Here is a 23948-nt window from a genome sequence, read left to right as displayed (position 1 = left end):
CCACTGCACTCCAGCCTGGGCGATAGAGCCAGACTCTGTCTCAAACCAACAACAGCAACAAAAAACAAAACCAAAAAAACGATTACAAAGGAAACAAATTATTTTGAAATTTTTAAACTAAAAATATTTTTAAATGTATTATAATAATATATGTGCTACCTAATAACCCACTAAATAACAAAATCCAGCAGCTACCCTAATGTCAGAGTAGATACCTGTAAGAGGAGGCAGCATCTTACAGGGCAGGCCCTGGACAAATGAGTTTGTTACCAAGCACTTAAGAGAGAATGTGCACCAAAGAAGCATGCATTGCATCAGAACAGACCATGTATTTCACCTTTCAATTTCTTTTGACTCATGAGTTATTTAGATAATATTTTAAAACACTTCAACACTAAGGGAGTTTTTTTTCTTTCATGAGGTGATCTTTGTCATCAATTTATAGTTTTGCTTCTGCTTGAGAAGATAATGAAAGCTGCAGAGTTCTTTTTCTGTCAGTAGATTGAGAAGAAAGGTAACTTTTCTCAGGGACATTATGAGTGTGATGTGTTGGTGCAGCCCCTGAAGGGAAATGGTGTGGAGGATGTTTGGACCACAGCCTGGGATGAAAGGCTGGGAGAGGGAATGGTGAGTTGGAAGTTGCTCTAAGGAGAGGGGGCAGAAAGCATGGACAGGGTGGGGGTAGCAATGAGTGTGTCCTCAGAGGTAGAGACAGATGGTGGAGGCTTGCATGCCTCGTGAGCCTTCTGTGGCCCCAGCAAGACTCAGAGAAAGAAAGCCACACCCAAAGCAAGGAGAATTGACGGAGGGTGAAGTAGGAAGATCAGCTGCTCCAGGAGGCTGTAGGAGGAATATTGCACGGAGCTGCAGTCCAGGAGGTTTGGAAGATGGGGGGTTGGTGGACTCAGAATATTATTTGCTCTGTTTTTGCAACAATTCTTTCCACACACAGTGAATGCTGGCTTCTTAGTGGTAAATTGATATCACTGTAGCTATTGGGCACCCATCTGCCATATGCTTCATGAAAGTAATTTACTTGGCTTTCAAGACTGCGTTCTAGAAGGACTTGCTTCACTATCATTTGCCTTTGGACCAGACTTTATGATCTGAAGAACATTCTTGATTTTAGGAAGTGAAAGAACTTTTCAGTGTTAGAGGACAAGATTTAAAGAGCTAATTTATTCCAGGCCTCTGTGTCCAGGCAGGGTACCAATCAAATGGGCAGGTCTTTGACTCTAAGGATGCCATTATTTCCCGGCAGCCTGTTATCCCCTGTCATCGGCCTCAACAGCAGGAAGTTCTGTCTCTGTTCTGATTTTATCTCTTGCCTCTATTAGGCTGGGTGGGGAAGTGGAGAAAAGAGCAAGTTGGCGTCCTTGTGACAACTCATGGTGCTCGCAAGGTTCGGCCTCCTCTCCTTGAGCAATATCATGCCTTTTCCAATCTATTTGGCTTTTTTTCCACAGCTATTTAATTCTATGTTATTCTTCCCCAACCCTCTTCGTTTTCTCTATATTCTTTGTGAACTGTGGACTCTGAATAATGATACCTGTAAATTAAACGGGATGAAGGTTTCATGATGCGGTAATTTCATGGCTAACTAGATTCGTGACCCTTTTTCTCATGAGAGTGGTGCAAAATCAACCTACAGGATTACTGAGATGTCAGAATGTGCAACATAATCCTTGCTGGTAGCTGGAATTGAGCAAAAACAGTTCAAGATCCGATGGTTTCAGAGCAGAGGCTCTGAGCTGCTTTTACATCAACCACCCTTGGTCTCCTGTGGGCCAGAGCAGGCCTCTCCAGGGAGGAGGCACACCAGCACCTGGGCCGTGAAAAGCCTCCCTCAAGCCATTCTGCAGGCCCTCCGTCATTAGGGTTAAGCCTCCTCTCCCCGAGCAATATTATGCCTTTCCCAATCTATTTGGCCTTGGTATTTGGACCTGTGTCAGTGTTTCCGGTATCAGGGAGGGGTGGGGGGAGTGAAGTCTGTGCTGCCCCTCCTGGAGAGGTCTGGGGAGAAAGCAGATGTTTTGAAAAAATGATCCAGTGTCCCACTCCCCAAGAAACAAATAAACAAATAATGAACTGAGGCCAGAGTGGCAGGTGGCTGGAGTCACAATGACAGGGAGCAGCGTCAGGCGGCATGTGGCTGGAGAAGGGACTTGCCCTGAGCATGAGTGTCCACCATAGCACTGCGGCTGAGCCTGGTGCCCACTGCAAGGTAGGGGCTTGGCCTGGGATTTCTACTGTGCTGTGAGCTGAGGCCCTCGAGCATCACAGTGTTACCAAGTCCTGGGTGCATTCCTGTTACTGGCAGAACTATACCTCTCTAGGGAAAAGTTTTCCAACTTGGCTCCACAGAAGCTCACTGATGAACAGCAAGCAACGCATGCACAGTCAGTTCCAAGTGCTCAAGCATTGGTGTTGGGAGCTGTGTCAGTGTTTGCAGGATTGGGCAGGGGTGTGGGGAGGGAAGCCTGTGCTGCCCCTCCTGGAGAGGTCTGGGGAGAAAGCAGATGTTTTGGAACAACAATCCAGTGTCCCACTCGGGATGTCGTAGTGTCTTAGTCTACTTAGGCTGCCATAACAAAATAGCATAGACTAGGTGACCTAACAGAAATTTATTTTCTCGCAGTTGGTGAAGCTGGAGTCTGAAATCAGGGTGTCAGCAAGCTTGGTTTCTGGTGAGGGCTCCTTCCTGACTTGCATTCTTTTTTTTTTTCATAGTTCCTGGATATTTTAATTATTATTATTGTTTTTTAAAATTATACTTTAAGTTCTAGGGTACATGTGCACAACGTGCAGGTTTGTTACATATGTATACATGTGCCATGTTGGTGTGCTGTACCCATTAACTCGTCATTTACATTAGGTATATCTCCTAATGTTTTCCCTCCCCCCTCCCCCCACCCCACAACAGGCCCCAGTGTGTGATGTTCCCCTTCCTGTGTCCAAGTGTTCTCATTGTTGAATTCCCACCTATGAGTGAGAACATGCGGTGTTTGGTTTTTTGTCCTTGCGATAGTTTGCTGAGAATGATGGTTTCCAGCTTCATCCATGTCTCTACAAAGGACATGAACTCATCCTTTTTTATGGCTACATAGTATTCCATGTTGTATATGTGGCATATTTTCTTAATCCAGTCTATCATTGATGGACATTTAGGTTAGTTCCAAGTCTTTGCTATTGTGAATAGTGCCGCAATAAACGTGTGTGCATGTGCCTTTATAGCAGCATGATTTATAATCCTTTGGGTATATACCCAGTAATGGGATGGCTGGGTCAAATGGTATTTCTAGTTCTAGATCCCTGAGGAATTGCCACACTGTCTTCCACAATAGTTGAACTAGTTTACAGTCCCACCAACAGTGTAAAAGTGTTCCTATTTCTCTACGTCCTCTCCAGCACCTGTTGTTTCCTGACTTTTTAATTATGGCCATTCTAACTGGTGTGAGATGGTATCTCATTGTGGTTTTGATTTGCATTTCTCTGATGGCCAGTGATGATGAGCATTTTTTCATGTGTCTGTTGGCTGCATAAATGTCTTCTTATGAGAAGTGTCTGTTCATACCCTTCGCCCACTTGTTGATAGGGTTGTTTGTTTTTTTCTTGTAAATTTGAGTTCTTTGTAGATTCTGGATATTAGCCCTTTGTCAGATGAGTAAATTGCAAAAATTTTCTCCCATTCTGTAGGTTGCCTGTTCACTCTGATGGTAGTTTCTTTTGCTGTGCAGAAGCTCTTTAGTTTAATTAGATCCCATTTGTCAACGTTGGCTTTTGTTGCCATTGCTTTTGGTGTTTTAGACATGAAGTCCTTGCCCATGCCTATGTCCTGAATGGTATTGCCTAGGTTTTCTTCTAGGGTTTTCATGGTTTTAGGTCTAACATGTAAGTCTTTAATCCATCTTGAATTAATTTTTGTATAAGGTACAAGGAAGGGATCCAGTTTCAGCTTTCTACATATGGCTAGCCAGTTTTCCCAACACCATTTATTAAATAGGGAATCCTTTCCCCATTTCTTGTTGTTGTCAGGTTTGTCAAAGATCAGATGGTTGTAGATGTGTGGTATTATTTCTGAGGGCTCTGTTCTGTTCCGTTGGTCTATATCTCTGTTTTGGTACCAGTACCATGCTGTTTTGGTTACTGTAGCCTTGTAGTATAGTTTGAAGTCAGGTAGCGTGATGCCTCCAGCTTTGTTCTTTTGGCTTAGGATTGACTTGGCGATGTGGGCTCTTTTTTGGTTCCATATGAACTTTAAAGTAGTTTTTTCCAATTCTGTGAAGAAAGTCATTGGTAGCTTGATGGGGATGGCATTGAATCTATAAATTACCTTGGGCAGTATGGCCATTTTCACGATATTGATTCTTCTTATCCATGAGCATGGAATGTTCTTCCATTTGTTTGTATCCTCTTTTATTTCTTTGAGCAGTGGCTTGTAGTTCTCCCTGAAGAGGTCCTTCACATCCCTTGTAAGTTGGATTCCTAGGTATTTTATTCTCTTTGAATCAATTGTGAATGGGAGTTAACTCATGATTTGGCTCTTTTTTTGTCTGTTATTCAACATATGCAAATCAATAAATGTAATCCAGCATATAAACAGAACCAAAGACAAAAACTACATGATTATGTCAATAGATACAGAAAAGGCCTTTGACAAAATTCAACAGCCCTTCGTGCTAAAAACTCTCAATAAATTAGGTATTGATGTGATGTATCTCAAAATAATAAGAGCTATCTATGACAAACCCACAGCCAATATCATACTGAATGGGCAAAAACTGGAAGCATTCCCTTTGAAAACTGGCACAGAACAGGGATGCCCTCTCTCACCACTCCTATTCAACATAGTGTTGGAAGTTCTGGCCAGGGCAATCAGGCAGGAGAAAGAAATAAAGGGTATTCAATTAGGAAAAGAGGAAGTCAAATTGTCCCTGTTTGCAAATGACATGGTTGTATATCTAGAAAACCCCATCATCTCAGCCCACAATCTCCTTAAGCTGATAAGCAACTTCAGCAAAGTCTCAGGATACAAAATCAATGTGCAAAAATCACAAGCATTTTTATACACCAATAACTGACTTGCACTCTTAATGGTCTTCCTCATTGTGTGTGTGTGGAGAGCGTGAGAGCTCGCTTTCTTCCTCGTAAAGAGCTACCAGTCCCATCGTGAAGGCGTCATCCTCATGACTCAGTCTAATCCTCATCACCTCCCAGAGGCCCCATCTCCAAATACCATTACATTGGGGGTTAGGGATTCAACATCTACATTTTGGGGGGTCACATACATTTAGTCCATAACAATTGTTTTCTGTTGCTGTGTAGCAAATGACCATAAACTTTGCAGCTTGACACAACACTCACTTAATACCTCATAGTTTTCTTGGGTTAGGAGTCTGGACCTTGCTTAGTAGAGTTGAAACCGGAGGAGTTCCCTTATCCCCCTCACCGGGCGTGTGACAAGGGTGTGGTTTGCTTCTTCGGTGCCCCACTGTTCAAACTCCATGGGGGAACATGAAGATGGGTAGGTTTTGGGGAGTGTTTTGGGGCTTCAACTCCACGGCATCGTCTAGGGTTGGTGTTTGCAGGTCCCAAAGCCTCAGTGGGTGTGTGTTACAGAGTGCTCTTTTAGTTTTGCCTGGACTCTCCTCGACTGCCCTCCACCAAATTCTGTGTCATCCCGCCGTCAGTGGCCTGCCAGTGTCTGCTGGTGTCTGTTGGTGTGCCCTTCTTCTCCTTTCAACATCCAGCTGCTTGTGTCCATGCCCACTGTGGTCTCAGATTTTTATGGGCACAGGCCGTGGGGGCATGGGAGGCCAGAGTGGTCTTGGAAGATGCAACATTTGGGCATGAAAACAGGACTGCCCATTCTCACTTAGGTCCATGGGCACAGGCCTGAGGGTGGAGCCCTCGCCAGGCACCCCACCCTTCTCTACCCAGCATTTCCTTGCCCCCCTCCCATATAAGAGTCACCTGGCCAGGTTTCACAAGGCTGCAACCAGAGTGTTGCTGGGGCCATGTTATTTGAACGTGTCCCTGGGGGAAGACCACAAGAGTGACAGCCCATCATATTCTTACTCAGGGGAGAGCATTCTGTAAGGCCAGGGGTCACCAGGGGTCATTTTAGAATTCTGCCTGCCACACCAAGTTTAATGGCTTTATTCTTTTGCTTTGTGTAGGAGAATTTGATCCATTCCTAGTTGTAGTTATTAATGATACTTGGAAATGCACATTGTCTTCAGTGAGCAAGTCACCCGTGTTTGTTGAAAGTCAAATTCTGTGAGGGGATTTGTGGAATGATAGCTTTGCTTATGGGAATGGGGAAGGTCAAGAACTCTCCCTGTAGCTTAATACGATAAAAGCAATATTAACTTCCTTCAGGCTTAGAAGTAGGTGGAGTAGTGGCTACGATTTGGAGGTTTTATGTACTTCCAGTGAAATTCCTGCTACAAGCGACTTAGTCACTGTAGAATTTTGATAGTTTAATATACTTCAGCTGAGAAGAGGTCGAGGCGTTCGATCTGAGTTTATTAAAGATGCCTGCAGGACTATGGTGGTAGTTTGGGGATCTGATGGGCCCCCTGTTCTCTTCAATTCCTAGGCTCTTCGTGAGTGAGGAGGGTGGGGCCATGGTTGAAGAACGGGTAAGATTTCATCTGGTAGACATGGGAAGTAGAAGACGCCATTTTCTAGGGGATGTTTCTTCTCACCATCTGTCCAGGCTTAGTCTGAGTGAGGCCAGTGTTGGGGCGTGTGGAAAAACGGAAGACACTTTTTGGAAGTTTCATCCTAGGCAGATGGCAGGGTCAGAGCCAGAGTCCCGGAACGTGGCCCTCAACTTGAGGGATAAGAAGAGTCGGGGGCTGAGGCTGGGGCAGGGAGGGCTGGGGACAGGAAGGGAGTGCTGGAAGATGGGGGCTGTCTCGGAGGTTGGGTGTGGAGGGAAGACAGCCCACAGAGCTCTGTGGCTTGTAGGTGAGTCACACAGTGGCTGCTGTGCAGTTTCCTCCCTTGCCAGCCTCCCTGGAGGTGCCCAGAGTGGCCTGGACAGGAGTGGGGCCACCAAGGGAGGTGCCTCCAGTGCTGGAAAATCAGAGACCTAGCTTTGTGGTCTAAATTGTCAGGCCAGGGAGATGCGGTTTGTTTGGTGGAGGCATCCAGGATGGCTTCAGTGGGGAGGGAGGAGGTGGAGACAAGAGCGAGTGGACAAGGCTGTCATCGGGCAGGTGAAACAGGAGAGTGCCGGCAGAGGGGAGAGAGATGAACCAGGAAATGGAGGGTGCTGAGCAGAAGAATGGATCCTGCTTAGTGACGGAGTGGCCCCTGAACTATACCATGAGCTCAAAACATGATGACATTATGGTCAGAAATTTTGAATTCACAAAAAGAAGAAGGTGGGGGTGGAGGAGTGAAGTCAGGGTCTGAAATGTCAAACATGAAATGATGGTGAGAGCTCCGGCGGGAATGGTCAGCTCCTTCCAAGAAAGGCCGGTGTCCTCTGACTGTGAAATGACATGGGAACGTGGTGTGCCCACTGGGTTCAAATGTTGGGTACAGAAGGCAAGAGAGAGGTTTCAGGGGCATTTGGAAGGAGAGTTAGTGAGACACAGCCCCTGAGAGACACGAGAGACATTGGTCAGGGATTTCCCTAGGGCTGGAACTGGACTGCGAGGCAAGGAGCCTGGGTGGCATGGCCATGAGAGGGGACCCGGGAGGTGGGAAATGGCTGTAAATAATGTCTGTCGCCGGTAACTGTGTTTGGAGGACTTGTGAGCGTTGCAGAAAAAATACACGTGTGAGAGGCTTGGGAGCAGAGCCCTGGTGTGCGCGCTTTGGTTCATGTTTTTCTTGTTGTTTTGTTGTTTTGTGGCCAGATGTTTTTGATACTAGACTAGCGTGGTGCAGGGTGTGATAGTGGCTGCTGTGTCTGAGACCTGGTTCTGCCCCCTGTGGAGGTGGTTGAGGGTGGACTGCAGTCTGTGACCAAGGGGACCTTGTGAGTTTGTCAGCATCATGCCCTCCTCCCGGGTCTGGCCAGTGCTTTTGGAGTCTCAGGGGACATGCAGCCAAGCGCTTCCAGCCAGTGCCCGGATGCCTGGCTTGTGCCCACAGTGGCAAGCGTGAGCAATTTGTCTTCACAGGAGACCTGGTCTGCAAACACCTTCCTTTTAATTCAGCCTTCTCACATGCTGCCCTGTTGAGTGAGCCTTAGCCTCCTGTTCCTCTCTGGTTGGACATGGGGGTGAGGGAGAGGGAAAGATCTCCAGGATTTTGGCTTGAGTGACGGGGAAGAAGAGGTACTCTTGTGGAGAGCAGAGGTTGCAAGAGGAAGTGTGGGCTTCTGAGGTGGAGGCTGCAGCTGCATTTTTGGACATGTTGGGTTGGACAGATGCCAGGAGCAGAGCCTGTGGACGGTGTGATGCCGTGGCCATCACAAAGCCCTGGGATGAGAATCACCTGTGCAGACACCAGTGGATGGTACTCGAGCCTCAGGACAGCCACCACAGAGCCCTGGGGAGAGGAGACAAAGGGCTCAGGAGACAGGTGTTGGGAAACCAGGAAGAGGTTGGGGAGAGGGAGGAGGCCAGGAGGGAGGCTGTGGAGGAGAGCGGCGCCCGGGAAGTGGGAAGAACCGCAGGGGAGCGAGAAGCCGCAGGAGCCCAGATGGGAGGGAGCCTCAGCCCTCAGCCAGGTGATGGGGACTGAGCTTTGTCTGTCGCACCTGGTGACTGCTGGGGAACCTTGGGAGAAGTTTCCTTGGAGTTGTGGGGCTGAAGCCAGATAGATGGTAGTGGGTGGGAAGTGACTGTGTCTTCATGATCCATTGGCCCTTCCTGGACACCAGGAAATCAGGAATGTGGGGATCAGAGCCAGTGTCATCCTCAGGGTGCCTGGCCTCAGGGGGCCGCCCAGGAGACAGGCAGGCCAGGAGCTGGACACAGGGCTAAGCAGTGGTTCTTCTAAGGGACAGAAGTCACAGTGTATTCATGTGATCAGGACAGTAGGGAGGAGGCAGGAGAGAGGGGATGACTTCTGGTGGGACCCCAGGCAAGGTCAAGGGCAGGACTTGGCCTGGGAAAGGAGTGGGCTGCTTGGAATCAGGGCCTAGAAAGTTCTGGAGCCTCATCAGAAGACACTGCCTATGTACGGGTGAGGTGGGAAGCTGTGATGAGTGAAGGGGAGGGGCTCGCAGGGGCTGGAGGGGAGAGAAGGGTGTGCATCAGGGGAGCCAAGTGTGTATAGGGGAGAAGGAGCCTGCAGGGTCTGCCATGCCCAGGGTCCATGCAACCATGGCAGGTGGCCAGGTGGCCCGTGGGTGGGGTTGCATTTGCCTTTTCCCCAAATAGTGTTCTCTGTGATTTTTTTTTTTTTTTGAGATGGAGTCTCGCTCTGCCTCCCAGGCTGGAGTGCAGTGGTGTGATCTTGGCTCACTGCAACCTCTGCCTCCCAGGTTCAAGTGATTCTCGTGCCTCAGCCTCCCGAGTAGCTAGGAATACAAGCGTGTGCCTAGCACAGCCAAATCACATCGAGGACCAGGGTGGGGTGTTTCAGAAAGCCTGTCACTCTCGGGCCACCTAGCGCAGTGCACAGAGTGACCCCTCCATAGCACCCTGGTGTCCTGAGAGACCAATGTGCCTCTCAGAGTGGGTGCAAGCTGTGAAAATGCAGCTCATGGTAGCCCCGCCACTGTGTGTGTGCTGTGTTCCACACATCCTTCTCCGGGTTGAAACGGTTCACAGTGTTTTGATTGCCCATGCAAGGTTTCGGAAGCATCTCACCTTCCTGTATCTTTTGTCCTTCCAGGTGCTGCTGTCGGGACTCATAGGTGTCGTCTCCTGGAAGAGGCCTCTCTCCCTTGTGGTAAGTGGCACCTGCGTCTCCAGGTGGCCTTGGAGCAGGGTTCCACCTTCAGATGCGTGAGCAGGTTGGAGGCAGTGGCGAAGAGAATTCCAACTTCTTTTCAGGCAGCAGGAAGCAGAGCTTGATAAAATCTCACTGCTGAATGCTGATGGGCTCGTGAGAAGCGCTGTGTTTCTCATGGGAGGTGCTTCTGAGAGTGCCCCTCAGTGTCTTGCTGAGATGCTCCGAGGGCATCCTCTTTGTGTTTGTTTTGTTTTGCTGTCCTCCTTACGGACCGAGCGTGAACCAAGGGCTTTTTTTTTTTTTTTTTTGAGACAGAGTCTCACTCTGTCACCTAGCCTGAAGTGCAATGGCATGATCTCGGCTCACTGCAACCTCTGCCTCCCAGGTTCAAATGATTCTCTGCCTCAGCCTCCTGAATAGCTGGAATTACAGGCGCCTGCCACCACGCCCGGCTAATTTTTTTGTGTTTTTAGTAGAGACGGGGTTTCACCATCTTGGCCAGGCTGGTCTGGAACTCCTGAACTCGTGATCCACCCACCTTGGCCTCCCAAAATGCTGGGATTACAGGCGTGAGCCACTGCGCCCGGCCAACAAGGGCATTTTAAAAGTGTGGATGCGGCTTGGCGCAGTGGCTCACGCCTGTAATCCCAGCACTTTGGGGTGCTGAGGCGGGCAGATAATGAGTCAGGAGCTCGAGACCAGCCTGGCCAACATGGTGAAACCCCATCTCTACTAAAATTACAAAAATTAGCCAGGGAATGTTGGCGGGTGTCTGTAATCCCAGCTACTGGGGAGACTGAGGCAGGAGAATCGCTTGAACCCGGGAGGTGGAGGTTGCAGTGAGCCGAGATCGTGCCATGCCACTGCACTCCAGCCTGGTGCAGAGAGAGAGTCCATCTCAAAAAAAAAAAAAAAAAGTGTGGATGCATGCGTTTCATCTAGACATTAAAGCCTGTTTATGCACTATACATGCATACGTATGATCGCACAAACAAAACATATGTTATCAGAGTTCAAGAAATGTTAGATTTTTGCGTTTTGGGGGGAACCCTAAAATTCTGTGAGTAAAATAAAGAGAGTTACTTGAATTGCCGTGGCATTGTGCTGAGGAGCAGGCCACGTGGGAGATGGAGAGAGGTTAATGGTTTTTTCCCTCGGAAAAATGCCCTGAGCAGATTTGTGTCTATTGATTTTGTATGCCTGTTCTTCTCAGTGTATGCATTAATATATGTATGTGTCTGTGTCAGGACTAGAGGAAGAGGTTTTCTGGGTTTTGATAGATAATGAAAAAGACAGCGTGGCATTTTTCTTCTTTTATATTAATCAATTATTTAAAATCTCCTCTTTAAGTGATTAGACTTGGAGATAATGACATGTAGTAAATATTAATGGGAATAGAAAAATAACCCACATTTGTCTATTAAAAACACCTCTTCCTTCATGAGAGTAACCATGACGCCCTGAAATGGTATCAGGGAAGACAGGAGTGGCCTTAGAGTCAGGTGAGGCTCCTCTTTTGCTGTATCTCGGCTCATATAAGGAATTTCCTTTTAGAAAAATATTTTTATTTAGAACTTTTCAAACATATGTAAAAGTAAACAGACTGCTGTCATGAACCCCTGTGTACTCCTCTTCTGGCTTCAACAGATGCCAACATCTGGCCCATCTTGTTTTGTCACTATCTCCCCACCCCCCACCTCCCCCCAGCCCTTTGCTGAATTATTTTGAAGCTGGCTCTTGGTGCCGAGGGGAAATGCAGTGAATAGGCTGGCTGTGGGGTTGACATCCTCGGGGTATGCAGTGTGGTGACTGCACTGCCTTCAGTGACACGGGGACAGCTGCCTCCTCACTCCACACCCACCTTCATGGTGCAGACAGATTAAGCTCTCTAAACAAAGGAAAAGCTGCCTTCCACAGAGTGGGTGTGTGAATGAAAAGACAAGAGAGAAATGACGTCCATCACCCAATCACCCCCACGCGCCACCCCCAGCCCTGGCCTCAGCATCAGGAATCTCACAGGGCTGGGCATTTTACCACGCAGGATGCATAAGCTTATAGCTGACGAGGAGTTAGGACCCCTTATGGTGATGGCTGAGGAGTGTCCCAGGGAAGCCAGGGAAGCAGGCTTGGGTCTCAGGACTCATCCCAGTGGGGGGATGTAGCAGCAGCTGGACCTACAGGAGTAGAATGTTCAGAGCGCTCGCTCCCCAGCCCTGCTGCATGGTTGGAGCAGCGCCAGTCTGCTCTCTGGGAGGTGGTCAGCACTGACCTCCCATGGACTAATTTCTTCCCAAGCCCAGGCAGAGGAGAAGGGGTTCATGTGGCTTGACTGACTTCCTTGCCTTATGTAGGGAGGTTAGGGTATCATTAGGGTGACACTAATTGCTGGAGCAACCTCCTGACTATCAGTGGCTCAGTTCAGGGCAAGGCTACCCTGGCCCCTGTCCAGGTCAGGCGTGGCCTGTGGCAGGCTTCACAGAGGGGCTCAGGGACCTGGCAAGTCAGTGAAAGGGAATAGAGAACAGAAAAGGAACCCTAGCAGTTTAATTTTCTTGGCCTGAAACTGACATTCATTGCTTGCCTTTCAAGCCATTCAGGAGAGCCTGTCATGAAGCCCATCTAGGAACCTATGGCAGGCACTGCCTCTCTGGACAGGCACTTCGCAGAGGCAGTTCCGCACTGCAGACGGGAGTGTATGGATTTTGCTGGGTAGTTTTTTATCTGTACCATGAGAATGTTCTTCTCTTGTGTTGACCACAACAGTGCAATCTTTTGATTCATTAGCAAAAACTCACTCTCTGAATCATGACCATTGAGATAGCCTCGGCTTTGGCTTTATGAGGAGTAAAGGCATTCACAATAGATGCGAGGAAAATCTACAATATAAAGATCTATTAGGGTGCTTTAGAAAAACATAACCAATGGGAGATATACAGATATAGAGGCAGATATAGATAGATATACACACGCATACACAGATGTATATATATATCTAGATTATAAATTTTATATATGTATGTATATATAGAGAGAGAGATTTATTTATTTTAAAGAATTGGCTCACGCAGTTGTGGGAACGGGCAATTCGAAAGTCTGCAGTGCTGGCCCCGCAGGCTAGAGATGGAGGGAAGAGCTGAAGCTGCAGCTTTAGCCTGAAGGGAGGCAGCAGGTGGAATTCCCTCCTCCCTGCAGGAGGTCCGTCGTTTTCTCTTCTTTCCACTGACTGGTTGCAGCCCACTACATTATGGAGGGTAATCTGCTTTGTTCATGGTCTACTTAAAACTTAATCTCATCTACAAAAATACTTTAACAGCAACATCCAAACTAGTGTTTGACCACATATCTGGGTACTGTGGTCTAGCCGAGTTGACTAAGGAACCATCAGGAACCATCACCGCAGAGTTTTGGAAATGTGACCAAAGATGTTCTATCCAGAATAATACCAAAGAAAATACTGTAAACAATGATGGTAACTGTTCATCGAGTGGGACCTGTATGTCCTTATCCTCACAACAGTCCTGGTGAGAGTAGGTTTTCCTACTCTTTTTTTTTTTTTTAAGAGTTTTTTTAAAAAAGGTTTTTAAAGCGAGGCCAAAGCTTCTACACCTTAAGTAATGAGCTAGGACTTGAACCCAAAGCTCTCTGACTCCCAAATCCTCCTTTTTTCCAGCCAACTGTAGTCTGTGTGGACATTATCTTTCTTCTCTAATTATATATCACATGACTTACATTCCTTCAACCTCATCTTCTTGTCCCTTTGTATTTTCTGTCTCAGTTGATGACACCACCGCCTACCCATTCTAGAAACTGGGGAGACACTCAGACATCCTTCTCCTTCCTCACCCATCATACTTATTCACAAGCTCTCTCCTTGTGGCTCATTTTATTATTATTATTATTATTATTATTATTATTATTATTATTATTATTGAGACAGAGTCTCACTCTGTTGCCCAGGCTGGAGGGCAATGGTACGATCTTGGCTCACTGCAACCTCTGCCACCCGGGTTCAAGCGATTCTCTTGCCTCAGCTGCCTGAGTAGCTGGGATTAAAGGTGTGCGCACCACGCCCAGCTAATTTTTGTATTTTCAGTAGAGACAGGGTTTCTCCATGTTGGTCAGGCTGGTCTCGAACTCCTGACCTCGTGATCCGCCCACCTTGGCCTCCCAAAGTGCTGGAATTACAGGTGTAAGCCACTGCGCCTGGCCGTGACTCATTTTATTTGTATGCAGCTGCCCTGTCTTCTCTCTGCCTTGAGCCACCATTCTAGGGCAGGTCCTTGCCTGGCATCTCATATAGTAGCCTCCTAACAGATCTGTGTGCCAAAAAGCTGGCTCTTCTCCAATCCGTTCTCCACACACACAGATGCCGTGGGTGGTATGTAAAGTGTCTGCCAGCCTGTGTCACTCCCCTTCGTTAAGCCCTTCATGGTTTCCCAGGGACCACAAAATGGAACTGAGGTTTTCCAGATGATGTGTGAGACCTTATGCAAGGAAAGGAAGACCTAGAAAGCAAAGTACCCTGCCCTGGGACTTAGCACTAGCATGACTTGAAGTCTTGATTTCAATGATTTTTAAAATAAAAGCTCCTGCTTTTATTGTCTGTGCTAATGATTTGTTTTTTTTTCTTCCTGGAGGTGTCAACTAAAGATGCAGCAGTGAGTTTTCTAGTTCATTCCCAGGGGGACACACTGGCCTGCCCTCCCCCCAACTCCTTCCATAAACACCACACAGTCAGTTGCCCTCTCTGAAAGGGGAGTATCCCTCAGGATAGTGAGAAGAAGCAGTTTTGGGCCCACGGCTCCAGGGTCTTTGCAGCCACTCCATTCGCCATGCAGGCCTGGCTGGCTGAGTACAGGCATGAGTGGCCCCTGCTGCTGGAGCGTTTTGGTGCTGCCATTGCTCTCCTGGCAGCAGCTTTCCTCTGCAGGGCTCCCAAGCACAAGGCCATCCGGAGCCCTGCTGCAGCTCCTTCTTTTCATCATTCTGCGCTTACAGACACACAGAGCGAGATGAAGGAGAGCTGTACAGTCCCTGCCGGAGTGACTGATGTGCGGGAGGGCAAAGAGAGGGGAGCAGCAGCCCACTGTGAGCACTCAGTGAGGGAGGCCTCCCTTTGTAGGCTGGCGAATGCAATGTGAGAGGGAGGGGAAGAAGGGAAATGCTGTGTGTGTGTGTGTGTGTGTGTGTGTGTGTGTGTGTGTGTTTACCATAGTGTTTTATAAGTGCCTTTCTAAATGCTGAAAGCTAGCGACATGAATAAAGAATATGTATTTTCACATTACTGGGGTAGTTTTTTTTTTTTAAATCTGTTCTTAGTGTCTTCTATGATTGAGATCATTGTCTTCCTTACATTAAACTATAAACGGGTTCTATATTATGCTGGATGCCAATTAGAAATCAGATTATATAGCTCTGATTAGATGATTTTTTGAAAGATTCAGTGAACCATCTTGTGATGGCTTATGTATCAATAATGGAAACAGTCTCCCATAATCACAGGCGGTGTAAGTTTTAAAACCTTGAGTCCAGTAGCACTGAACTGGATATTAGATTATTCATAATAACTAATACTGTTGAGAGACTAATAACCATGGAGTTGAAAACATTTTTTAGAATTTATTTTTACCAATAACAAATTAGTTACAGTTTAGGACAGTTTTTTTTTTTTTAAAGCAAAGTAAATCTACTTTAAGAAGCACTAATCTATGGGAATATGAGTACCATATAGATCCAATAATGTGTTTAGTATTGTTTGCATTTTATATTACATTGTTTGAGGGATCTGGCTTTTTGCCTTACTCAGATGGTGATTTATTTTTATTGCTAAGCTTTATTAACCCAGACAGAAACATGTATCCATCACGGCTCAATCAGAGAAACAGGGCTTTTCAGAGCCAACACCAAAGATCTTGGTGAGCCAGTCTACTCTGATCGCTGCTTTGGCTCTCTATGCTTCACAGTAACCACATCTACCATGCCTTTGGCAATTAAGAGCTGCCACCTGGCCCCTGCAACCCTGGGGTCTCATCATCTTCATTGCATTTAGGGACCCTAGTTAGATGGTAGCACAGAAATTCCAACTGTAATTTGTGGCCTCCAGGAAGAGTTCAGGGATGCTGAGGTTCCTCTCGCGTATTTATTTCTCATAACTGTAGAGAAAGATGTGCCTCTGGATCCTCTGGGGATGGATTGCTGCAGCCTCCTGTTGTGATAAAGTTTCTAGGCCACAGCACAGGAACCTGGGAAGAGCCTGGCAGTCCTGCTGAGTTAAGGAGGCTATACTGAGCCTGGGAGTCCAAGGTAGCTAGAATTTGCAGAACGAAGTGCCAGAGAGGAAAGACTTACTCAGGCAGAGGGTTCTGGAGATTTGGAGAGGAAGCCCTGTGAATATTCAGCTGCTACTGATCAGCTCTTGCATGTAGGTAGGGAAACTGAGGCCATGAAAGAACTATCTGAGAAGACTAGAGACAAAAGTGCCAGTCACAAAATTAGGGTTTTCCCACCATCCAGATTGGAAACCTCATGATTCACTTGGGCATTGTATACAGCATGCAGAAGAGTTTTACCTCAGTAGTGGAGAATAACTAGCCTTGAGCTAAATGCTGTTCCAGTTCTGCCTAACAGATATTAAAAGCAAGATCCAAAGGAATCAGATTGTTTCCAAGTAATTTTCCTGTGTCCCAGAGCAAAGTTTGAGAACGTTCATAGGAATACAAAAGTATCCAGCACCAACTAGATAACATTCCTAATGTCTATCATCTAATCAAAGATTACAGTTATTAAAATTGTATGTTCCAAAAGTTAAGTAGACACTTGGAGGTATAAAAAAAACCCAGTTGAACTTCTACTGATGAAAACTACAATGTAAGAGAGAAAAAAATTCACTGGATGAGATTAATGGCAGATTTGAGACAAGAAAAAAGATTAGTGGACTTACAGGCATTGCAATGCAATATACATTCTCCAAAATGAAGAACACAGAGAAAAAACATTTTTTCAACAAAAATATGAAAAAAAATCAGAGAGCTTTGTGGAATAATTTCCAGAAACACTAATATATGTGGAATAAGGAGTGAGGGCAAACAGAAAAAATACTTGAAGAAATAGTAGTAATTTTTTTTCAAAATGGAATAAAAACTAGAAACCCACAGATTCAAGAAGCTGAATGCATGCAAAGAACCAAAAATAGGAAAAAAAAAAACGCACCAATGTATTGTGGGGTTTATAACATTTGTATAAGTAATTGTATGAAAATACTGTAAAGGAGGGCGGATGGAAGTATACCATGTAAGATTCTTAGACTATACTTGATGAAGTCTAATGTCACCTGAAGGTAAAACTATGATAAATTAAAGTTGTATACTGTAAAGCTTAAAGCAACCACAAAATAAAACCAAAAACCCCAAAGAGTTGGCTAAGAAACCAACAAAGGAAATGGAGTGGAATCATAAAAAATATCCAATTAATGCAAAAGAAGACAGAAAACAGGAAAAAGGAAACAAAGAATAGATGGGACCGAAACGAAACAAATAGTAAGATTCCATTACCTATTTGAATTTCTCCCATGAATTGTTTGTACATATTTTTTCTGTGAGACTGTGTTACATTGATGTGTGAGATTTTTTTTAATTTTTAAATTCTAGTATATTAAATATTCATTGTTTTGAATTTAGCAAATGCATAAAAACACAAGACAATTTTTAAAAATCATCCCAAATCCCAACACTTAGAGACAATTATATTTTGCTGTTTTGCCTTCCATTTTTCCCCATGCATACACAGATGCGTACATATTTTTATGAAAATTAGATTCATAGTGCACTTAACTATTTTGTAACCTGCCTTTTTTTTTCTGCTTAGGAGTATTTCATGACTGTTGCTCCATTCACTAATATTTCTTAATACAAACTGTTTTAAACAGTTGCATATTATTTTGTTGTGTGACTGTATTAACATGTAAGCAATTAGAAAGAGACATTTTAAAAATTGCAAGGAAAGAAGTTGTTTTCTTTTTTTTTTTTTTTTTTTTTTTAGTTTTTTATTTATTTTTTTATTTTTTATTGATCATTCTTGGGTGTTTCTCGGAGAGGGGGATTTGGCAGGGTTACACGACAATAGTGGAGGGAAGGTCAGCAGATAAACAAGTGAACAAAGTTCTCTGGTTTTACTAGGCAGAGGACCCTGCGGCCTTCCGCAGTGTTTGTGTCCCTGGGTACTTGAGATTAGGGAGTGGTGATGACTCTTAACAAGCATGCTGCCTTCAAGCATCTGTTTAACAAAGCACATCTTGCACCGCCCTTAATCCATTCAACCCTGAGTGGATACAGCACATGTTTCAGAGAGCACAGGGTTGGGGGTAGGGTCACAGATCAACAGGATCCCAAGGCAGAAGAATTTTTTCTTAGTACAGAGAAAAGTCTCCCATGTCCACCTCCCTCCACACAGACGCGGCAACCATCCGACCTCTCAATCCTTTCCCCACCTTTCCCCCCCTTCCACTCCACAAAACCGCCATTGTCATCATGGCTCGCTCTCAATGAGCTGCTGGGCACACCTCCCAGACGGGGCGGTGGCCGGGCAGAGGGGCTCCCCACCTCCCAGCAGGGGCGGCCGGGCAGAGGCGCCCCCCACCTCCCGGACGGGGCGGCTGGCCGGGCGGGGGGCTGACCCCCCCCCCACCTCCCTCCTGGACGGGGCGGCTGGCCGGGCAGAGGGGCTCCTCACTTCCCAGTAGGGGTGGCCGGGCAGAGGCGCCCCTCACCTCCCGGATGGGGCGGCTGGCCAGGCGAGGGGCTGACCCCCCCACCTCCCTCCCGGACGGGGCGGCTGGCCGGCGGGGGGCTGACACCCCCACCTCCCTCCCCGACGGGGCAGCTGGCCGGGCGGGGGGCTGACCCCCCCCACCTCCCTCCCGGACGGGGCGGCTGGACGGGCGGGGGGCTGACCACCCACCTCCCTCCCGGACAGGGCGGCTGGCTGGGCTGTGGGCTGACCCCCCCACCTCCCTCCCGGACGGGGCGGCTGGCCGGGCTGAGGAGCTCCTCACTTCCCAGTAGGGGCGGCCAGGCAGAGGCGCCCCTCACCTCCCGGACGGGGCGGCTGGCCGGGCGGGGGGCTAACCCCCCCACCTCCCTCCCGGATGGGGCGGCTGGCCGGGAGGGGGGCTGACCCCCCCACCTCCCTCCCGGACGGAGTGGCTGGCCGGGCAGAGGGGCTCCTCACTTCCCAGTAGGGGCGGCCGGGCAGAGGCGCCCCTCACCTCCCAGACGGGGCGGCTGGCCAGGCGGGGGGCTAACCCCCCCACCTCCCTCCCGGACGGGGTGGCTGGCCAGGTGGGGGGCTGACCCCCCCACCTCCCTCCCGGACGGGGCGGCTGGCCGGGCGGGGGGCTGACCTCCCCACCTCCCTCCCGGACGGGGTGGCTGGCCGGGCGGGGGGCTGACCCCCCCACCTCCCTCCCGGACGGGGCGGCTGGGCGGGCAGAGGGGCTTCTCACTTCCCAGTAGGGGCGGCCGGGCAGAGGCGCCCCTCACCTCCCGGACCGGGCGGCCGGCCAGGCGGGGGGCCAACCCCCCACCTCCCTCCCGGACGGGGCGGCTGGCCGGGCTGGGGGCTGACCCCCCCACCTCCCTCCCGGACGGAGCGGCTGGCCGGGCAGAGGGGCTCCTCACTTCCTAGTAGGGGCGGCCGGGCAGAGGCGCCCCTCACCTCCCGGACAGGGCGGCTGGCCGGGCGGGGGGCTGACCCTCCCACCTCCCTCCCGGACGAGGTGGCTGCCGGGCGGAGACGCTCCTCACTGCCCAGATGGGGTGGCTGCTGGGCGGAGGGGCTCCTCACTTCTCAGACGGGGCGGTTGCCAGGCAGAGGGGCTCCTCACATCCCAGACGATGGGCGGCCAGGCGGAGACGCTCCTCACTTCCCAGACGGGGCGGCGACCGGGCAGAGGCTGCAATCTCGGCACTTTGGGAGGCCAAGGCAGGTGGCTGGGAGGTGGAGGTTGTAGCAAGCCGAGATCACGCCACTGCACTCCAGCCTGGGCACCATTGAGCACTGAGTGAACGAGACTCCGTCTGCAATCCCGGCACCTCGGGAGGCCGAGGCTGGCCGATCACTCGCGGTTAGGAGCTGGAGACCAGCCCGGCCAACACAGCGAAACCCCGTCTCCACCAAAAAAATATGAAAACCAGTCAGGCGTGGCGGCGCGCGCCTGCAATCGCAGGCACTGGGCAGGCTGAGGCAGGAGAATCAGGCAGGGAGGTTGCAGTGAGCTGAGATGGGAGCAGCAGCTTCGGCTCGGCATCACAGGGAGACCGTGGAAAGAGCGGGAGAGGGAGACCGTGGGGAGAGGGAGAGGGAGAGGGAGAGGGAGAGGGAGAGGGAGAGGGAGCAGAAGTTGTTTTCTAATACCCTTAAGCAATTTGAAAATAACCATTTAAATCCAAACAATTATATGATTCTTATTTGTCTACAAAAGAAGATTCAATAAAGCAACTCAAGTAGGAGACAATAAAAATAAAAGAAAGCAAAATAAAAAAATAATAAAGAGAATGAAAAGAAAGCAAAACAGAAACACAACACAATCTTATAATTTTTCACATGAAGTCTATATTTAGTTTTTTGTTAACTCAAATGAATCTGCCTAGTGAGACTAAACTGGAGGAGCCCCCATGTTAGCATTTATCCTACAAGGACCCCAACTCAATCTACTCCAAACCCAAACTAATTTCTTTTTGCTCCCCTATCTCATTAGGAATGTTTCTCCCTTTCCTTCAGTTGCCTTATTCTAAAACCTTAACTCAGTTTCCCTTGGTTCCTTCCTCACCCCGACCTGATTCAATATATTGAACCAAATTATTAATATATCATTTCCTTACCTTCTAGTCTTTCAAATCACTCCTCTCCTTCACTGTCACTGTCCCTCCTTGAAGGGGACCTCTCCTCATTTCCTTATTTTTATTTTTATTTTTTATTTTTATTTTTCTTAAGATCATAATACTTTTCTGTTTTAAGTGACTAATATTTTATCCCAGTTTGTCTTGTCAGTTTGTTTGTCTTTTAATTTTTAGCAAAGTGTCTTTTTAAAATATACACTTGAAAAGATCTCTCTTGGACCATAATTCTGAAATTATTCACCTGTTTATTTCTAAAATGTTTAATTTTTCTTTTTATGTTTAATTGAATCAAAACTTATTTTTACATATGGTATGAAGACTCTAACTTTATCTTTTCCTAACGGATGACCATTTTCCCAATATTATTTTTTTGAACGATTCAATATTTCTCCTGCCATTTGAAATGTTTTCCACCACCTCACTGCTAGATATGGGTCTGTTTGTTAATCTTTATTTTGTGTAATGAATCTATCAGTTCATTTCTAAGACAACACTACATTGTTTTAACTAGTCCAGCTTTATACGTCGAATGACTTATTTTCACATATTTTTTGCTCTTCTGTGCATTCTTCAATAAATTTAGAATGAGTTTGTAAAGTTACACAGTGGCCATGATTTGATTTTGTGATTGCATTGATTTTATAGATTAATTCCTGGAAAATAATATCTATAATATTTAGAGATGGGGATATACAGTTAACCCTTGAACAACATGGCAGTTAGGGGCACTGACCCCTCATGTAGTTGAAAATTTGCGTATAATGTGTGACTCCTCAAAAACTTAACTACAAGTAAGCAACTGCCAACTGGAAGCCTTACCGATCACATAGTCAATTAACACGTATTTTGTATGTTAGATGTATTATATGCTGTATTCTTACAATAAAGTAAGCTAGAGAAAAGAAAATATCATTTCAAAAAGTCCTAAGAAATAGAAAATGTATTTACTATTAATTAAGTGGAAGTGGACCATCATAAAGGCCTTCATCCTCATCATCATCAGTTGAGTAGGCTGAGGAGGAGGAGGAAGAGGAGGGGTTGGTCTTGCTGTCTCAGGGGTGGCAGAGGTAGAAGAAGATCCATGTGTAAGTGGACCTATGCAGTCCAAACCTGTGTTGTTCAAGAACCAACTGTATTTTCTGCTATAATTTCTGGAAAAATTATGTGTATTGATCTCATACTTGTTTATCACAGACCATAATGAATTATTAAACTAGTTCTAGTTATTCATCTATTGGATAGTTCAAGAAAAATTGTTGGGGAAATTTCTTCCATTAATTCTTTGATTGTATCTCTTATTTATCTATCTATCTATCCATTTATTTATTTTTGCCTTCTCTTACTTGAATTCCTAGTGGATAGATGCTCTACCTTCTAAATTGATCCTATGGGATTCTTAACATTTTCTAATGTTTTCTTTCTCTTTTTCTTTACTTTCTGGGGCACTTCTATTTTATTTTCTAGATAACTACTTTGGATTTCAGCTGTATCCATTCTACTGTTTGATCATTCTGTTGAATTTTTTATTTTGACAGACAGCTATGTTATTTTCTAAGAACTGTGTTTTTCTCTAATTGCTTTTTTTCATAGCAATATGTTCACATTTTATGAAACACTCATTTAATGGGTGCAATCTCCTTCAAGTATATTAATTAGAATTCTGTTTATCAGATATTCTCACCTCCCCCCACAGGTTAATTGGTCTCTTTAATCATCTAGGTCATTATTTATGCTATTTTTTTCCCACTCAATATCAGGCCATCTTTCATTGTCCTATTTATATTTACAAAAGAAGGACTATGTTAATGAAGGTAGAAAGTTGGTGTTGTTGGATTAGTTGGTTTCTTGTGTGTGTGTGTGTGTGTGTGTGTGTGTGTGTGTGTGTGTGTTTGCGGGGGTGTGGTGGTATGGGAGGGTGGCACAGTTTACCTTTCCTAAACTCCACCCTAGTATGCGTGGTCCAGAATGTGAAGGCCATCTTTGAAAGTGGGAGCTCTGTTGTGCTGACTGGCAGGATCCTCTTTAGTCTTCCTGGGGGATGAAGCAGGCTCAAGAGGGAAGAGCTGAGCTTATTTTTCACCAGGTAAAGCTGCCATTTGTCTCTTTCTTCCCCAACTTCAGTGTCCATCGTGAGGGTTCAGAGGTACCTCAAGTTGTGCCTATCCTGGGCAAATGATGATGATGACAGATGATGATGATGATGATGACAACGACAGTAATGGCTAACATTTATTAACATTGACTATGTTCCAGACACTCTTCCGTGATGTGAGTACAGTAAGGTTCAGTCATGTTCAAGGTTTTTTGGAGCGAGTAAGAGGCAGAGCTCAGGTTGAAACCCAGGCTGTATGTTTCAGAGCCCATGCTCTCACACTCTAGGCCCGTGTCTTCTTATCCTGCCTGCACTTCAGAACACCTGGGGCACTTTAAGAAATGTTACTTCAGACTCACTATATCAGGATTTCTTGGCATAGGGCCAGGGTATCTATATAGTTTTAGACTCTGTGGATCATTTCAATATGCAGCCAGGATGGAAAACCTGTGGCTTTCCAGGGTGCACTTGATCTCGGTTGCAGTCTTCCGGTTGTCAATAATTTAGGCAAATGACATTTCTCATTTTTCAGTATAGAGCTACCAGCTCAGCTGTTCAGAATGTTGTTCTTTGCTAATTCTTTGCTACTCTGGCACAATTGTTATGTACAAATATGTCTATAATTGTTCTGTATTTTTGAATGATTAAGCCTTTATCATTATAAAATGTCCTTATTTGTTTCTGGTAACAATTTTTGTCTTAAAGATGATTTTGTCTAATACTAGTATAGTTACTCAAACTTCTTTTGGTTAGCATTTGCACAGTATATTATTTTCTACTTTTTACTAACAAACTCTAGTGAATCTCTTATAGACAGTGTGTAATTGGATCATGTTTTTAAAATCCATTCTGAAATTTCTGCCTTTTAATTGGAGAGTTTAATTTTTTAATGTAATTACTGATGAGGAATTATTACGTCTCCCAGTATGCTATTTGTTTTCTGTATGTCTTACTTTTTTTGTATGTTGCCATAACAGAATACCTGAGATTGGGTAATTTATTAAAAAAAATAGGTTTATTTAGCTCATGGTTCTGCAGGCTGGGATGTTCAAGATTGGACAATCGCATCTGCTGGCTTCTGGTGAGGGCCTTGGTGC

General features: G+C 46.4%; 1 protein-coding gene across 8 annotated transcripts in view; it reads left to right on the top strand.

The window, feature by feature from the left end:
* ENTREP2 (endosomal transmembrane epsin interactor 2) overlaps positions 1 to 23948 on the top strand; it is a 461731-nt gene that overhangs the window by 184922 nt on the left and 252861 nt on the right. For 7 of the 8 annotated variants that reach the window (XM_055363976.2, XM_055363975.2, XM_055363973.2 and 4 more), the window contains exon 2: positions 9805 to 9861. Coding sequence is in view for 7 of the 8 variants with exons in the window: in XM_055363975.2 (XP_055219950.1) it covers positions 9805 to 9861 (57 nt within the window). In the remaining variant the exon portion in view is untranslated. Of the gene's footprint in view, positions 1 to 9804; positions 9862 to 22880; positions 23028 to 23948 lie in introns of those variants that run through there. The other variant, XM_055363977.2, reaches the window with a different exon arrangement.

Source organism: Gorilla gorilla, chromosome 16, assembly GCF_029281585.2.
Source record: "Gorilla gorilla gorilla isolate KB3781 chromosome 16, NHGRI_mGorGor1-v2.1_pri, whole genome shotgun sequence".
Taxonomy (NCBI): domain Eukaryota; kingdom Metazoa; phylum Chordata; class Mammalia; order Primates; family Hominidae; genus Gorilla; species Gorilla gorilla.
This window is presented reverse-complemented; position numbering and strand designations above follow the sequence as displayed.